This window comes from Coturnix japonica, chromosome 2 (assembly GCF_001577835.2).
Source record: "Coturnix japonica isolate 7356 chromosome 2, Coturnix japonica 2.1, whole genome shotgun sequence".
Lineage (NCBI taxonomy): Eukaryota > Metazoa > Chordata > Aves > Galliformes > Phasianidae > Coturnix > Coturnix japonica.
Window position 1 is genome coordinate 65,918,020 of NC_029517.1, and position 17,958 is coordinate 65,935,977.

At 54.1% G+C, this 17,958-nt stretch overlaps 1 protein-coding gene across 3 annotated transcripts; it reads right to left on the bottom strand.

The window, feature by feature from the left end:
• Positions 1-482: 482 nt before the first annotated feature.
• Positions 483-14,510, bottom strand: TFAP2A (transcription factor AP-2 alpha). Of its 3 annotated transcripts, none has more exons than XM_015854652.2 (7): positions 12,841-13,269; positions 10,330-10,764; positions 7,633-7,684; positions 6,701-6,932; positions 5,615-5,733; positions 3,376-3,517; positions 483-1,812 (listed from the first exon to the last, which is right to left on the bottom strand). In XM_015854652.2, exons 1-7 carry the CDS (start codon positions 13,066-13,068, stop codon positions 1,524-1,526), a joined length of 1,497 nt encoding a protein of 498 aa, XP_015710138.1. In that variant the 5' UTR covers positions 13,069-13,269; the 3' UTR covers positions 483-1,523. The 3 variants fall into 3 exon arrangements, with proteins under 3 accessions (XP_015710138.1, XP_015710137.1, XP_032298386.1); XM_015854651.2 differs by lacking the exon at positions 12,841-13,269 and adding an exon at positions 11,832-12,173; XM_032442495.1 differs by lacking the exon at positions 12,841-13,269 and adding an exon at positions 14,353-14,510 and having other exon boundaries at positions 1,109-1,812.
• Between the last annotated feature and the right edge of the window lie 3,448 nt (positions 14,511-17,958).

The following is a 17,958-nucleotide window of genomic DNA, read 5'->3' on the forward strand; positions in this document are numbered from 1 at the left end:
TTTATTTATCTGGGCAACAAAGGACTATGATACATTGACAGGCATGGAAACTACTGCCGGCACAACTCAATACAATACAACTATAACTGCTTCCAATATGGCCAGTGGAAATACAGGATACCAGGTGGTCCCGGATGTGTGAAGTTCTTTGGAAAAAAAAAAAAANAAAAAAAAAAAAAAAAAAAAAAAAAAAAAGAAAGGAAGGAAGGAAGGAAGGAAGGAAGGAAAAAAAAAAAGAGAGAGTGAAAAAGGAAAATAAAGAAAGAAAAGCTAAATCTTGTTTTAAAAGACAGTATTAATTTATTGCTCTGATGGTGCTTTGGGGAGAGGGACAGCGGATGAAAATAACTTCTCCTTTCATTTTTCACAACATATAAGGGTTGTAAAACCACTAACGTGTTTATAAAATCTTGCCAGGGTCCAACATCACTTTATTTTTTCTTCAATGAGAAACTAAACGTCATACTAATTATATATAAAAATCCATGTTTTTTTCTCTTTTTATTTGTTCAGCTGCTTCATTGTCGCCTTTAACATGCTACAACAGGGCTAAAAATGATGAATCCCAGAGAAAAACCCCCAAAAAACCTCTGATATCTAAATAAGTACCATGAACCACATGATGAACTAAGAGGGGAAGATTTAAAACCCACTAAACAAGAGGTAAACGAGATCACCAGATAAATAAAAAAAGGCTTAAAACAGACTCACCATATTTACAATTCCCATTAAATTACACATAAATAAATATATACATACATGAACACTGATTCCCTTATATAATAACCGTGAATCATGTTGCAATAGAAAGTTCAAGTTGGTCGCTTTACCTTTGCCAGGAAAAAGTTCAACAACTGAAGATATGACATGGAACTGCTTGTGTTTTGTGTTCAAGTTTATTCACAATACTGATAAAACGTCATCAGTCTTTTTTGCCTTTCGTTTGCTTGCTGCTGCTGCTGCTGTCGCACTTCTCTTGCTTTTTTCTTTTTTAATATGGCTACAATCTTAACTGAAGTTTATGTAAGGGAAGGTGGTGATTCAGTCCAGTGAAGCTCATAGAATTTTTTTAAGTATTATTTCTTTTTTTTAGTTTTTTTTTTTAGTTTTTTTTAATATATTTTTAGAAAAAAAGGTCCTCTTTTTTGTTTTGTTTTTTTCCTCCTTTTGTTTTATTTAAAAAAAAAAAAAAGAAGTTCACAAACTCAAGACAGAACTTTTACTTTTTGCTGGCTCCATCCCCCTGTTTTCTGTTCTCTTAGGCTCCAAACTGGGGTAGAAAAACGATGGTGGCAGCGGGGAGAGGGGGAACGAGTTAAAAGGGAGCAAATGGAGATGTGGATGCCGGGAAGGGGCACGGGGAGAGGGCAGAGCAGTCCCGCAGAGTCAGAGAACAGGATTGGCAGAAGGATGCTCATTCTGTTGCCGTAGCCTGGGGTGCTGGGTGCAGGGCAGTGGGAGGAGGGAGATGAATGGACTGATGGGCTGCGAGAGGGGGAAGGGAGAAGAGTGGGGGGGAATCCTCACTTTCGGTGCTTCTCCTCTTTGTCGCTGCTTTTGGTGCTGTTGTCTGTGTGGCTGTTGGGGTTGTTGCTGAGGTACATTTTGTCCATGGCCTTGAGCGCCTCGGTGAGATAGTTCTGCAGGGCGGTGACGGCAGCGCATACCGCCGGGCTCCCAAAGCCGTGTGAGATGAGGTTGAAGTGGGTCAGGCAGCTCTGGATGCCCGGCTCCAAAATGGGGTTGGGCCGTGAGTTCCCCAGGGGAGATCGGTCCTGAGCCAGCAGGTCGGTGAACTCTTTACAGATCTGTCTATAGCACAAATGGAGCAGAGACACAGAGAGGGAGGGCAGGAGGGGAAGAGAGAGGGAGAGAAATGAACCATGGCCGTCAGCAGCAAAGCCAGTGCATGCTCCTTCCTAGGTTACACAAGCCCGCGGGTGGAGGCGGCTGCTGCCCCTAAGCGCACACACACACACACTCACTCCCCACTGCTTCCTCTCCTCTACGCAACATTCCCCCATTCTCACACCTGTGGGCAACGCACACACCTCTTCCCTTCACCTTGCACACGTGCGCAATTGCGTGCACGCATCGTGCCCCAGCCTGCACAGACAAAAAGCGAGCACGCACACCACAGCGGCTCCCGCCCACCCCACCGATCCCCATCTTGCACCCCTCACCTACTGCCTGCAAACATACATCCCTTCCTAGATGGATTCTGGAACTGAATCAACGCGCAGCTTAAAGCTTCCCAGCTATGTGGAATGGAGGAGATGGGCTGCAATATCCAGAGAGGATTTGGGGGATTTATTCACATTTTGGAAGACCCTTATTTGGAGAGAGCCTTGGGCCTCTTCCTTCACAAGGCTAAAACACGCCCATGTGTGTGGGGAGGAAAGGGTGAAAACAGAGAGGGGAATCGAGGCTTTAAATTAGGGTGTTCTAAAACACCTATACGTACATCTCCATCACCAAATCCTAAGGGACCCTTCCACAGAGGGGAAGGCTGATGCTAACTGGGCTCTGGAAATTTCCTTCCAGGGAGGTGAGAAGGGAGGATACAAGGGCAGGGTGCATAAGTTAGGTGACACCATCCGCCCACTGCACAAAGGGCTGGGGAAATAACACACCTTACAGCAAGGGCTTAGAGGCACGTTGAAACAGTTTGGATTCTGAAACCCGCCTTAATGTCTTCCAGCCATAAACTGGCTCCCATCTTCTGCCTGCGCCCTCTGGCACCGTGCCCTTTCGTGACACCTCCACTGGTAATTAAGGGCCACTAAACAACCCTTTTAATTTCCAGCAAACATATCAAAACAATCATTTTCCTTTCACGCGCCACCTGGAAGTCTAGCCAGCCCTACCAATGATAAACTCCGCTAGCATTTTAACTGTGTACAGGTTGGCATTTAAAATATATTTTTAATATCCCTACGTTCACTAAGTAGCTGAGATCCTTGGGAAGAAAGAACCACCGCAGATTTTAAGGATCTGAAATCAGTTTAATGTGCCAGTTTTATTCTGCCATCAATGGGAAGCCTTCCCCCTTCTACCTCGATTGATAAGCTAAGTGAAAGGAGACAGAATATTTTTTTTTTTGCTTTGAATAACTACTGCTTTTTTTCTTTAACCAGCCATCCATCTACAATTTCTACAGCTCACTCTCAAGCGAATCCATGCAGATGGACCGGATGGAAACCAAGCTGAGTTATGCAGAGCTCCCATAGCAGGAGGAGACATACAAACCCCCACCAAAAGCAACACCAGGAGCCATCGGCTATGTGGAAAACATTTGCAAATAAAAGCTCCAAACCCGGGTCTGTCACCCTCCCCTCATAACTGAACCACATGCTAGGAAGGTAAATGTCTTACTTTGTAGCTAGAAGCATGTTTTTTCTTGTGACTTGCTCGTTTGGATCGGAATGTTGTCGGTTGAGAAATTCAGCTACTGCTTTGGCAGGAAATTCTGTCTCACAAACGTACCCAAAATCTCTAGCTAGATGCACTGCTTCCCCTGCAAAGGGAGAGGCGGGAGGGGGTGGGGAGGGAAACACACATCTCATCAGTACACACAGCACAGAGGCAAAAATCCATCAGAGAAAACAACAACAACAACAACAAAAGCACGACTTTCCACCTGGGTTTTCCTTCTAAAAGACAGGGACTGGTATCTTTCTATCTCTACAAAAAGGTACAGTAAGAAATGCTAATCCCATTTTATCTTGTAGGAGCCGCCTTTTGCTTCAGTCTAGGGCAATGCAAATGTGTATTTTCATGACAATCGTTGCGAATGAAATCTCACATTCAGGTTTTTTTCCACGTTTCCATTGACTAACAGATCTTAGACACACAGGCTCCCAGCACCTCCAACGTGTGCTCACATTTACATAGCCACGTGTATACGCAGCCATTTATACGCAGTTCATTCAAAGCTATTTACTCCGGAAATATTTGTTTGCCTCAGCCACATCTCTATATTCTTTCGCAATGCATCGATGATTAATATTGATCATAATTACTCCTAGAGCTCTTCTAAATAAAAACGCATTAAACAGCTAAGTGTTTAAAATTTAACTTGATCGCATATAATTATATGTTTCCCCCCCCCAAAACGATTAACCATGAGAATTTTAGGGTCATTCCACCGAGTCTGTCTGTTTTGTTGATTTTCAAATCTTTGGTTTTAATTTCCTGAACCAGTTGGTTTTTACTGCAGGGCTTCCTGCCATTAGCTCTAGCTCCGGAAGAACGCATGCGCCAATTAGAGCTTCAAAGCCTCAGTCCAGTGAGCTTGTTTCCATAAAATGGAGCGGATCATAAACAATAACAGTACTCCAGAAAAATGCTACAGGACTCAAAGCCCGAGCAGTGTTTACACTATCATCCCCCCAAAACCAGACACTGCTCCTTAGCTAAATGAAGGGAGATCGGGCCTCTGTTCTGCTTTTTGTTTTCATAAAAATCACTCGTTGAAAGCAATTATATGCCAACGCCAAACAGAACAATCAATTACAATCAAACATTCTCCATATTCATTAACATCCCCCCAAATATTAGGCATCTACCAAAGCTAGACGTTTTAGAAGTTTTCCCCTTGCAATTCATTACTATGGTGTGCTGATGCAATGCCACAGCCTTTTCAAAAGCATGAAGATAACCATGCAGCATAAATACTGCACAGCTACCTAACCTGAATGTTTATAAAAACTTAAGTCTGGCATTGTGCAGCGCTTCTTTCTCCATCCCTTTCAACATGAAACATCTCCAGCAGAATGCAAAGTGACAACCAAACAAAGCTACCGATTCCCTCCTGCAACAACCAAACTTAAGGCAAACCTGTGCAGGTCGGGCTGAGGTTAAAAGCACTCTGCAGACCAAGCTGACCCAAAACGTTGTGAAACCCACGTGAGGAGAAAGGGGAAGGATTTATATTCTGGGTATGGGTTTACTTTGTGTCAGTCAATGTGACAAAGCAACTGATTCAAAACTAAACAACAGCAAAGACTCAGGCTTCCCATCCCCGAGTTCCGAAAGTTCAGGGCACCTGAAGGTGCTAAAAGTAAGTTGTGCATTCTCTGGACAGACCGAAGCAGAGTAGAATGATATAATGAAGGGAACACATGTCCTGAAAATGAGAACCAAAAGGGAGGGGGGTGCAACTCATAGGCTTTCAGGACACCATTAATTCATGGCTTAGGTCAAGGATTCCCAAATTAATTCAGGAAGTAATGGTCACGCATTTCTCCAATGCAGATGTCAGAAAACTTAAATGATTTACTGTTATGTGGCTGGGGGCAGGGGGAGATGAATCCCAAAGCAGCTGCAGTTTTTTGACATTTCAGTTGCCCACTGATGGAAGGGTGGCAGCAGCCCTGCTCCCTGCAACTTACAGCCCAGCGCTGATGGGACTGAGCCTAACGCTGAGCCTGCAGGATCTGTTTTAAGTTAGATCAAAAGACAGAGCCTGCACAACCAACCATCCTTTCCTGGCAGACCACAAGAACACCTTTCCTATTTCAAACAGGCAGCACCAACTTGGAAAATAAAACAGAGCCAAGACACCAAGCCTTGTCCCACTGTGCAACACCACAGGCAGGGCTAAGGCACTTACCCTCCACCAGCGAGGTGAGCAAGGTGACATTAGCAGCTTTGCGCCTCCCGGCCGGCAGGTTCAACCCTATCTTGTCCAGCTTCTCTCGGAGGGACCGCCCACCATTTTTGGACTTTGCCCTGTGCCACAACAGAAGGTGGTTAGAGGAAGGGCAGGAGGGACTGTGTAGCACCCCAAAACACCACACTGTCACCAGAGGGACACTGAAGGGAGGCTTCTGGGGGAAAAGCTGAGTCTACAGATGGAGCAATGCAGTGACTGAGGTGACGGCCTGCTATGAGCCAGCAGCCGCCACGGCCTAGAGGGGACATGTCTCAGAGCGGCTGCATTATTCCATTGATAAGACAAGAGAGGATGGTCTCAAGATGCACCAGGGGAGGTTCAGGTCAGATATTAGGAACTATTTCTTCACATAAAGAGCAGTGAGGCACTGGCACAGGCTGCCCAGGCAGGTGGTAGAGTCACCGAACCTGGAGGTGCTCAGGAACCATGTGGATGTGCCACATAGTTAGTGGGCATGGTGGACCAGATTATCTTAGTGCCTTTCCAAGCTTAATGCTTCTATTCTATAATCCTGTCATTATTGAGCGGGCTGATGTGAAAGTTTGGGAGCCCACACTGCCGTTATCACACGGGAGGCTGATTCCTGCATGGCAAACACCGCAGGCCTGCAGAGACAGCACGTTAGGATGCAAGTTTGGCTAATTAATTTTATTCCCTACCCGAGCTCTCTTATATTGCCTGGATTAGATCACAGCCCAACGGCACCCACATGGCACGGTGAAGCCAACCTCCACACCCGGGGCTGCCATAGCCACGACAGCAGAGAGGCCGGGGGTCCACCACGCCTCACACACCGGGTCTCATTGCTATGATTACAGCAGCCCACCCCTCGCTTTCCCCCCTCAACCCCCAGGCGCCCGCCGTCTCAGCGGCAGCTCGCCGCTCCCCCTAGCGGCCGGGCGGGCGCAGGGGCTCCGTCGGGGCGGCAGCGGTCGTCGGGCGGCCGGCCGTGCGCTGCGGTTCGATGCCCCCTCGGCCGCCGCCGTCCGCCCGCCCGCCTCCCTCCTTCCCCCCGCCCCTCACCTCCGCAGCACTCCGCCCAGCAGGGAGGCGTTGAGGCACTCGGGAGGCGAGAGGCGTCGCTGCACTTCCGCCACCGTGACCTTGTACTTGGAGGTGGAGCTGAGCAGCGAGAGGCGGCCCGGCACCGAGCAGAAGACCTCGTTGGGGTTCACCACCCCGCCGAAGAGAGCGTCCTTGTTGATGGGGATGGAGGAGACGGCGTTGTTGTTAGACTTGGACAGGGACACGGGGCCTGCAGGGAGGGAGGAGCGGGAGGTGAGGGGAGGGGGGGCAGAGCGGCCAGCCCCGGCCCGGAGCGAAAATAAACCAAAACGGAGGGGGAAAAAAATAAAAGAAAGCAAAAAAGAATAAAAAGACCCCGAAACACACCGGCCTGCCCCGGCACAGAAGTTGGGAGCGCAAGGCAGAGGGCCCGGGGTTGGGGATGGATGGCTTGTGACATTAATAGCTCGGGGAGGGCTAATGGATACACCGGGAGTTAAACGAACTCTGGAGATTACTAATAAAAGAGCCAATTATCATGTCGGCTCGGAAAGAGCATCTCTTCAGATTTATCCCTCGCGCGTCTAATTTGACGTGACAAAGGCTCGGCGGGCGGGGAGGGGGACGGGGCGCCGGGCCGCCCGCTGTCCGTGCCCGTCCGCCCGGCAGCGCTGCACAAAGCCGATGAGATCCCACCGAGCCGCCGGTCCCCAGCAGCCCGGCCGATCGCCGCCGCGATTTGAAGCACGGAACAGCGAGAGGAAGAGCTGTTTGCCGACAACGATTTCACACCGCCGCGCAGCCCCGAGCTTCGGGCAAAGAGCGAAACCGAACCGCATCCCAACGCGCCGCAACACCGGAGCGGATTTTGCAACCCCGCAAACTCCCGGGCAGCGATACGAGCGGTGCCCTCCCGACCCCGGCCCGCCGCGCCCGCGATCGCCGCTCACCTTTCTTAATGACGGTCTGATCCGGGATGTTGATGCCGGGGTCTTCTACGTGCTGCAACACAACGAGAGGCGGCGGTCAGCGAGCACGGCGGGCACCGAGAGCCGTCCCACAGCCCCGGGCCCCGCATCCATCCATCCATCCATCCGTCCGTCCCTCCCTCCCTTCCTCCTCTCCCCGCCGCGGGCGAGGCACAAAGGAGCGGCCGCAGCCGGGCGCACGGGGGCCGCTCCGACGGGGCGAGCTGTGCACCCCCGGGCGGGCTTCCCCCCCATTGTGTGCCCGCAGATGGGGTTCGCTCGCAACGTGCCGAGGAAACCAAACGGAACAGCGTTGTTAGTATTTTTTTCCTTTTCTTTTTTTAAATCCGAAAGAAGTGACAGGCGATATAATGCCTGGCTGTGTTTACAAATTAACACCAGCGCTGCTGAGATAGAAGGTTTCGCAATGGTTACAAAACGCAGGCATTACCATTTAAAAAACTATTACTTCCTCCTCTAGTCTTTGTCCAACAATAATACTGATCCTAACATTTTCCATTCTGCCTTGGATTTATGCTCCCGTTAATTGTGCCTGATCTCAATGATTCCGGGTGGATGGTACTAAGTTGCTTTATTACAGGTTTTATTATACTCCGTGCTCTCATTTGTAACTTGCCTAAAGTGCTTCTGGATTTAAGTATAATTAAATTGAGAAATGTTCAGAAATGACTACTGCCGCAGTTCTCGTGTTTTAACTATATGGGGAAATATGATCCCTTTATGCATGCACCCTAAACCCATAAAGTCAATGTAGTGTGGCATAATACTTTTATTTGTGTTATTTCTGCGCCTATTCCGTACGGGGAGGACTGTTAAGTTTAAAATCCCACCGAGATATTTATGATTAAATAATTTGCACCGTCTCCTCGATTTACTTAAATCTTCCACCGGTCCCTTTTTTGTTAAAGCCCAACCGTGGCAGCAACGGAATAATCCACAACCGACCCCAAAGCTCCGTGTTATTTTCCCCCCTCTCACAACGAGATGGAGACTCTCAGCAGATACGTTCCCATATTTCTGTGCCTGCCCATTCGGTTTCACAGAGAGGGGGAAAAAAAAAGCCCCAACAACAACAACAACAACAACGCACCAAACAAAACAAAACCAAGAAACCAAGGGCCGGGCTGGGTAAGGATTTAAAACAGATGGCACTCAGCTCTCACAAACTACGGCAGCGCCGTTAATTCGTGGCTCTTTCTGAGGCAAACGGAGCGATTTGTACTGTAGTCTCTGCAGGGCACAGAGAGACAGAGAGAGCGGTCGGGAGCGGAGGGGGAATGGAGGAGTACGATTTGGTCACGTTCCTGCAGCAGTCAGGGGTTCAACGGCAACAAATTGGTTTGTTCCTGCTGTTGCCTCCGCGTTCTTTTGCATCGGGTTAAAAGAACAGACTCGTTCCTAACGGATCCCAATGGTTCACTAAAGCCTCCGCTCTGGAAAGCGTTCGTATTTATTGCAAAAGTGCGGAACACGAGCGGCAATTTTCTGCGGCTCAATTCAAACGGGGGGGGAGGGGGGAAAGGGGGGAAGCTGCCATAAATTCACCATTTTCCACGGGTGTAATTTGCAGAAGGTTTCCAAACGCCCCCCAAAAAGAGAGCTACGTTCGTCTGAGCATCATCCTCGCAACGCGAAACTGTACTCATTAAGCTGTCAGCGAATATATTGTTGGAAGATTTGATCCCGTAATTTGGGATGGCATTCGGGCAGAAATCACATCCAGACACCACACAGCTCCCTCCTCTCCCTCGCAGCCTCAGCCCATCCGCACGGGCTCTATGAGCTTTTATACATCTATTGCCATGTTATCGTTCTGTTTGCAGGGAGAACCCCGGCAGAGGAACTTTGCTCACGTTCCCATTGCGTTGCATAAGGCACTTTCCTGCGGAACAATGGCCCGGCTGCTCCATCACAGCCGTGTGTAATGCCATGCTTCATTAGAAACCATTTTAGTTTGAAATCCGGGCTTACTGATAACAGAATTGGATTCCCCGAATATAACATGCTGCCCAATGGGCTCCACACATTTAATTTAATAGAAGTGAGGCAGGTCTGGTTGGGATTTGATAACCCATAGGTACAGCCAATGGTCTGTGGGGTCATCCATCCCTCTGTACTGCTGCTGGAAGAACATGGCACCAGCTCCACACAAACCTCCTCCGATACTTGTCCATTAATTCCTTTGGAGAAGGGATCTCGCTGTGTCCCCTCACAACTTGAGATGCCACCATCCCGTAATATTGAGGAACCATCGGCCACTTTCCCCGACTTTTTTTTAACCCCTTTCCCTTTGCATTTCCCATGCAGAACGCTCACCGAGACCCCACACCAACGAGAGCTCCCCAGACGCACGGCCCTGTGGCTACAGTAAACATTCTCCCAATCGCAACATCTCATTGTCACCGAGAAGGAAAGATATTGTTAACGCTGACACTCATTTGATTTATCCCCATTTCAGCGAGCGCACCACACGAGCCCATTGTTCTGGGCAGGGGGGCTCGGCCTTCCTCTCTTCCTCCCTCCCCTTCTATTACATTTCGGGGGCCCCTCCCTCGCCAAGTGTCCCCCCTCCTCCGACGAGCGAGAGGGGGGCACCAAGGGGACAGCCCCTCCGCCGCCGCCCGCCCCCAGCCGGGGCCGCGGCCCGGCGTTGCTTACCGGCACGTCCTCGATGGCGTGAGGGATGGAGTGCAGCGGCAGGTCGGCCAGCCCCGCTCCCAGCCCGTGAGGGCCGTGCAGCAGGTCGTCGTGCCGCCGGTAGTCGCGGCGGGGGTCCAACCCCCCCAGCTGGTGGGGCAGCCCCCGGTGCGCGTGCAGCAAGCCCGGCTCCTGGCTCTGCCTTTGGCCCGGCCACGCCGGGTGCTGGGGCTGCGGTTGGGTGTGCAGGGAGTTGAGGCTGTAGGGGTCGTTGACGTGGGAGTAGGGGTCCTGAGACTGGGGGTAGATGGGCTGGTACGGAGGGGGGAAGTAGGGCGGCTGGAAGTCGGCGTTGGGGGTGTGCGAGAGCGGCGGGGCGCTGCTATACGGGGACTGCCCCACGGCCCCCAGCTGGGGCAGCCGCGCCGTCCCGTTGCTGGCACTGTCGTGGCGCTCCTGGGGGGGGGAAGGGGGGGCACGGGGAGGGGGTACGGGGGAGGAGGGGAGGGGAGAGAGGGGGAGAAAAGAAAAACAAAAGATGAAATCAAAACCGGTGCTCCTCAAAATCGCCCTCCAGTCATTTCACCCGCCGAGCAGCTCCTCGAGCAGAGGGAGAGAAGGGGGTCCGTCTGCCGCCCTCGGCAGCATTAACGGGGCTCGGACCATCGCCCCAACGGTGCCGGTGTAATAGCAGCGATAACCACAATAACGGGACCGTTCCGAACAATTCACAAATCGCTACGGCGGCGATCCGTGCGCTCCCGGCCGGCCGTGCCCCGGCAGCGGGCACTGAGACAACCCTTACACGGGGCCCTACGGAACCATAAGCCGAAACCGTAACCCAAAGCGCTGCACCGGCCCCGGCGCACCTCTACCGGGGGCCGCCGCCGTCACATCCCGGGGATAAAGCGGGAGAGCCGAGAGAACTGCCATCTTGCTGCGGGGGCACCGCTGCCCCTGCCAGCAACTTTGCACAACGATTCGGGGCGAAGGCGAGGGCCCAGAGTCTCCTCCGGGCCCCGTTCAAACGGGGGAGAGGAGGAGGAGGAAGGGATCGGAAGGAGAGAGACATAGCCCTCAGAAAGGCGGCGAGGGAAGGAGTAAAACCCCGCGGGCAGGTGCGGAGCGACGGGAACGGGGTGGCGGCTCCGGAGATCGGCAGAGCAAAAATAAAAGGAAAAATAAATTTAAAAAAAAAAAAAAAAAAAAAAAAAAAAGGAAAAAAAAAAAGGGGTGGTAATGGGGAAAAGAAAATAAAAGAGAAATGGAAAGGAAAATAAAAAGGAAAAAAAAAGAAAGGAAAAAAGAAACAAACCCCAACATAACCAAAGCAATCTCCCCCTCCCCCCCCCAACAAAAAAGCAAAGGAAAATAAAACCAAACGAGAGCGAAGAGGGCGAAGCCGAGGCGAAGCAGCAGAACGCAGGGCAGAGCCGCCTCGAGCCCGGCCGCCACCGCCGCCGCCAACAATAGCAGCGCCCCGCGCCCCGACCCCCGGCGGAGAGAAAGGCGAAGCCACTCACCATAGCCGAAAAACTGTGCACTAACATCTGCGAGGCGTCGGGGGATGCGCGGCGGGGAGAGAGGCGCGGGGCGGCCGCGGAGGGGCGCGGAGCTGCGCGGATGGACGCGGCCGGAGCCCGGCGCTACGCTCGGGGGGCAGCAGCGGGGAGCCGGGGCTGCTCCTGCTCCGCGCCCGCGCCGCCGGAATCCATCAGAACGCGCAGCGCCCGCCGCTGCCCTTCATCGGGTGCTGCAGAAGCTCTGCTTATCCTGGCGCGGGGCGAGAGGTAAAGTTGGTCGATTTTTTTTTGTTGTTTGTTTGCTTGTTTGTTTGCGGTTTTTTTTTCTCTTTTTTTTTCTTTTTTTTTCCCTTTTTTTTTTTTTTTTTTTTTTTTTTTTAGTATGTGGTGTTCGAGTTTCTCAATCCTTTTCTCGCTCTGTCTCTGTCTCGTTCTCCCTCTCCCCCGAGCTCCGGCCGCTCCGTTCGGGGCTCCTCACGCCCGCTCCTCCGCGCCTCCGGAGCCTCCTAAGCAGCGGATATTCATGACTATTAATATTACACGAATACTGTAAATAAGGGGAAGAATGCCGCAATCGAGCGGTGAAGCGCGAAGGCAACTCAAGGCAGAGCCCGTTCTAATGACGTCCATTGAATGAGGAATCGGTGTATCTAATCAGCGCCGGGAGAGAGGGAGGAGTGGGCGTAGAGAAGAGTGGAGAGAGAGACAAAAGGAAGGAGGGAGGGAGCGCGGCGCGCAGGTGGGGGACAATGCCGCCGCGTCTGGGAATCACAGGAAGGGGCCACATTTAAAAAAGGTTTGCGGGGGCATGCCAAAAGTGGAAAGAGAAAGAGAGCGGAGAGAGGCAGAGGGTGGAGCCGGAGGGTGGCGGCGGAGGTGGGAGAACCGTGCGGCGGGGGAGGGGGGGGGCGTAAAAAGGAGAAGGGGGGGGGGGGCGGGGATCCCCTTTCCTCTCTCCTTCCCTCCCTCCTCTTCCTCCCTCCCTCCTCGCCCCCAGCCCCGGGCGCACCTCGGGCTGCGGCTGCTGAGCGAAGCCGGGCTCGAAGGCGGCGGCGGAGGAGAAGAGCGGCCGCTCCCGGCTCCCGCCGCCCTCCGCCCCGCCGCCCTCGCGCGGGGGGGGCTCCGCCGCCGCCCCGTCCATGCCCCGCCGAGGGGTCCCCGCTCCGCTGTCGCCGCCGCGTCCTGGAAAGTTCTCCTCCTCCTCCTCTTCCTCCCGCACCTCGAGCCCCGCCAGCATCCGCCGCCCCCCAACTCGGAGGAGCCGGGAAAAGAGGAGGGAAGGAAGGGACGAAGGGAGGAAGGAGGGCGGGCGGGACGCGGGGGGAGAAGGAGAAAGCCGGGCACGGCGGGAGGGAGGCACGGCGAGCGCTCCTCCGTCCGGCCCAGACACGCCGGGCCCCGCGCAACCCGTCCGACTGGCTGCGCGACTTCGGCACCGCCCTCCGCGCCGCTCCTCTGCCCCTATCCCGGCCCCGGCTCCGCGCTGCGCCGGGCCTTGACGGCACGAAATCGGCGCCCGAGGGGGCCGGGGCCGAAGCCCCGACGGCAGCGACACGCGGGCGGCGCTGACCCACAACGGCGGCCTGGGGCGGAGAGGAGGTGAAGCTCTCGCCCTGCCTTGGGCCGAGGGATGGAATAATAATTATAATAGTCATAATAAAATAAAGAAATCTCCCCGACGCCCCGTTGCCGGACATCGCGTATCCGACAGCTCAGCCTCGCTCCGAGCAGCGGCTGCGTCCCAGCGCTCGGGGCAGGACTGAAGCACCGCATCCTTCGGTCCTCGCCGGTTCCTCGGCCCCTGCCCTACGCCGCGGCATCGCACGGCATCGACTCGGCCCCAAATTAGTACATTCGTTCGCACAGAGCGGTCCTTTTATTGATCCGTGTCGCAAGGAGAACTTTTGTGGAAGGTGTGAGCTTGGCTTTTGTTAGGGATTGGCATGGGATGCCCTCTTCGGTTTGTTCTTCTTCTCCTTTTCTTTTCTTTCTTTCTTTTTTAGTCACACCAAAAGACACTCGGAGCACGGACGCACACACACACGGTTCTGTCCTCAGACCCTAATTGTTGAGGTTGAATTTGCCGAGCGGTCCGTATACGACTGCTCAAAGGCCCTGAGAACGGGGAGGTCGCCCCCAGAGCCGCATTCGGGGCACGGCAGCACTGGGGTGGGGTGGGGGATTTCAGCGGCGGTCCTGAGCCTCTCTGCTCCCTTTGTCTCCTGGCCCTTCCATCCATCCATTTATCCGTCCGTCCATCCATCCATCCATCCATCCGTGCGGATGCGCTCAGCATCCCACAGAGCCGCACTCACAGCGCTCTCTCCCTACGGCTGGGACTGCTCCGGCTCTCGTTCCGCCGTCGTTCCCCGAGGGCTCCCATCTGCCCTGGCCCATTTCGGCCGAGCCGGTCGAGGGGGCACAACTCCTCCTCAACGAAATCCGCGGATCGGTGGATGCTGCGCGGCCCCACTCGCGGCTAAAGGCCCCGGGGCAGTGCCCGGCCCTGGCAGGCGCTTACCTCGCACTCCTCATACTTGATGTTATCCGTCAGCTTCCAGAGCATTTTCATGGGTCGGCGGGAGAGGGTCCGATCCCCCCGGCGCGGTGCTGCGGAGCGCGGCGGAGCTGTTGCAGAGCCGCTGTGCACTGAGCGCTCGGAGATCTCCCTCTAATGGCAGAAACTTTTCCCTTTTGCAGCGCTTTACCCGCAGCCGGAGCGTCTCATTAGCATAGCGACCGCGGCCCAATTGCTCGCCGGCTCCGACCCGCGCCCGTCGCAGGTACGGGGCCGTAGGGACGGCGCTGAGCCCGTGTGCGCCCACCGCACACGGTGGGGGGGGAAAGGGGCCGTACTCCCGTCCGCCCCCCGGGCTCGGGGCGTCCTCTGCTCTTTTTCCCCTTTTCCCCCCAAAATCAAGAGGAGGAGAAGCGAGGTGCGGCCGTTCGCCGCCTGCGGACGTGGCTCCTGCCCTCGGGGTTCGATGTCACCTTTTATTTTTTGATGGATTATTGAAAAGCCCCGTTCTTTCGCCAACTGTTCTCTTCCCCTCCGGTCCCGGTGGTTGTCGCTCTACAAAATCCAGCCCCAAACCCTCCACGCCACACCCGGCCAGAACGGCGAGGCAAAAGCACGGGCAGCCAAAAAACACTTCTGCGAGCTCTAACAGAGCACGGACGGAGCAGTGACACCACCGAACTTCGGCCGTTCACTGTGCGCTCCTTCGCACAGTTCTCCCTCCTCCGGGGTCCCTCTTCCCTCCTCCCCGATCCCATTCATTCCGCTCCCCGAGGCTCCATCCTCTCACACGCTGCGTTCTGCCTCGCGGAGCCCCGGGGTACCCCCAGCGCCCAACCCCGCACCCCGGGGCTCCCCCCGCTATGTGCCGCCCGGGGCAGCGCTCAGCGGGGTGCGGTGGGGACAAGTGTGGGGCAGAGAGCTCTTAAGTGGGGGTACGTACGAGCTGGGTTAGTACAAAAGTAATACAGATGTGTGCACACGCACGCGTATCTATGCTATTTAGATCGCTTCTACTCGCCGACCAGATAAAGGACGCCGATTTCAACTGTAAAAGTGATTAAAAATATATTTGTGCTCACTTTTTCTTTCTTTTTTTTTTTTTTCTTTTTTTTTGGTCTTTTCCTGCAGTAAAGAATAAAGCAGCGCGGGGAGAGATCGGAAAAGTCGGGAGCAGCGCAGACACCGAACCCACCCAACCCCCTTGTGCAGCCCTACGCGGGGTCGGATCACGCGTGGGAGCTCCGCGGTCCGTCCCGTCCCTCGACGCCCACTCCCGTCCCGCATAGCGACCCCCCAACAAAAGGGTGCAGCCCCCCCCGTTACCTGCCAGTCCCCCATCTTGGCGAGGACGGACATGGCGCTGCGGGCTGCGGCTCCCGCCGCTCACGGGCTGCGGGGAGCGGCGCCGCCGGGTGAGTCCTCCCTCCCCTCACCTGCACCGCGCTCACCTGGGCCAGGAGGGGCCGGCAGCTCCTGCCAGCGCCTGCGCGCTGCAGCCCGCTGCTCCAACCCCCCCTCCCACCCCTCCACCTCCCGGCTCCCACCCGTGGATATTTTTCCCCTTTCCCCGCGAGGATTCGGGTCTGATTTCACGCCCTGAGGGAGAGGGGGGAGATTTCCTCCTCCTTACACGTAGTTAAAACGTGGCTTTTTTTTCCCCTCTCTCTCTTTCGCGCACCGCCAAAGTGTGCCCGTGGGTGGGGACACCCGTCGGACCCATCCCTCCGCTTCTTTAGGCCCTGCGGTGCGGCGTCCACTTCGGCTGCCCCGCAGCAGCGCCGGTGAGCGGAGCTCCCCGGGACGGAACAGAAGCCGGGTGGGCAGAGGGGCCGCAGGGAGCGCACCGCCTCTTTCTAAAGACACGTGCGGCTCGTCCTTTTTTCTTTTCTTTTTCTTTCTTTTCTTTTTTCTTTTCCTCTCCCCTCCTCCCCTTTTTTTTCTTCTCTTTTTTGTTTTTGTTTTTGGTGCATCCCATGGGGATCCCGCTCACCACCCGCCCCTTATTTGCCTCCCTCACCCCATCCAGCCCCATCCCATTCCCAGCTCGGCTCCGGTCCGAAACTCCGTCTCTGGGGTCACATCCTTGCTCCGAAACGGGATGCGTGGTGCTGTGCTCTGGGGCTGTCCCGGCTCGGAGCGGGGCTGTAGGATGCGGTCAGCACAAACAGAGTGCGGAACAGAAGGAAGGAGGAAAAACTGGCTGGGTATTAAAAAACACTAACAAAGAAAAAAAGATAAAGAAGGATAATCAAGGGAAAGGGGATAAAAAAAACCAACACCAATAACAAAAAATCAACCAACCACCAAACCACAGAGCCTCTGTGTGCGAAGGAAAAGGCAGAAAGGATGCTGAGAAGAGCCCCGCCGCCTCCACCTGCGGCCGTTCCCAGCTGTCAGCTCAGCCGGAGCTTCTTCCCAAAGCGGCCGCTCCGCTGCGCTTAACGCCGGCTGTGAGGGACCCATGTGTGGGGGAGCAGAGGGAAGGGGAGAGAGGGGAGAGATGGAGAGGAGGAGGATAAAGATGTGCTGCCGGGGGTTGGCGGGTGGGAAATCTGCGTACGTTTCTTTGGTTTCAGTGTCAAACGAAGAGCTTTGAGGTGTGAGCGGAATGAAACTTGTTGGAAGTGAGATGAAAACTCTTTGGGAGAAAAGAACAATGTTTGTTTGTTTGTTTGTTCTGCACGTGGGTCTCGTCTTAGCCTTTAATATTTATTTGCCGAACCAACCAACCCAAAATAACCAAGCAAGTGAAATCGGGACTCAAAGCGGAGTGAAAATCGAGCGCAGGGTTAAAGCCGGGCGCATGCTGGGGACAGCCGCAGTCGCGCTGCTGAGGATGGCCGGGTATCCGCACCGCAGCGGGAACACCCCGGCCCCGCACCACCGTTCCAGCCCGGGCAACCCAGCGAGCGAACTCCTGATTAGAGCGTCCCGATGCGCGATAAATCCATCCTAAAGATCCACCCAGAAGAAATCCGGCTTTTATTTACTGGGACCTGTTCACTTTTTGAGGTTTTGCTGTCGTACGTTTAATTTGCTAAGCACGAGGAGACCCCACAGAGCTCTAAGAGAGGTGCTGCGCTTGCAGTTCTGGCATTCAAACTGTAGTTTGGGTCATTCTGACTCCTCACACGTCCCCCCAAAATGGCTTTTGCACTTGAACTGCATTAGGTCTCTATGCGGTGTTGTCCTTGGATTGAGATTTCAAAGCCTGCACTAAGATACGCCGTAAAACCTCAGACAGCCCTCCTCCCCCAGGGGTATTTATCTTACACATTTAATTGCTCAGTAAAGCAAATTCTGAATGCGTGTTCTTGTATGGAGAAGCTTTGGATCGGTTATTATCAGTACGTCCACTGTTCTGCAGCAGCTCAGTGGGACTCTGCACCAACATCCCTGGGACTTGGGGTTTTTGGTTGGTCCTATGAGGAGGCAGATTGAGTGATCCTTGTGGGTCGCTCCCAGTTTGGGATATTCTATGGTTCTGTGACTGTGGGGAAGCAGAGGCTGTGCCCGGCTGCGGGCTCCCATCCATCTCCTGAGCAGCAATACACGGGCAGGAGCAGCCCTCCTTGTAACGCTGTCTCCTGGCTACACATGAGCATT

Excerpts from the sequence above, each read along its gene's own strand:
- TFAP2A (XM_015854652.2), bottom strand. The coding sequence starts at position 13,068 with ATGCTGGCGGGGCTCGAGGTGCGGGAGGAAGAGGAGGAGGAGGAGAAC. Across the intron at positions 10,765-12,840 it reads CTCAGCAGCCGCAGCCCGAG|GAGCGCCACGACAGTGCCAG; the intron begins GTGCGCCCGGGG and ends TCCCCCCCCCAG. Across the intron at positions 7,685-10,329 it reads ACGCCATCGAGGACGTGCCG|CACGTAGAAGACCCCGGCAT; the intron begins GTAAGCAACGCC and ends GTTGTGTTGCAG.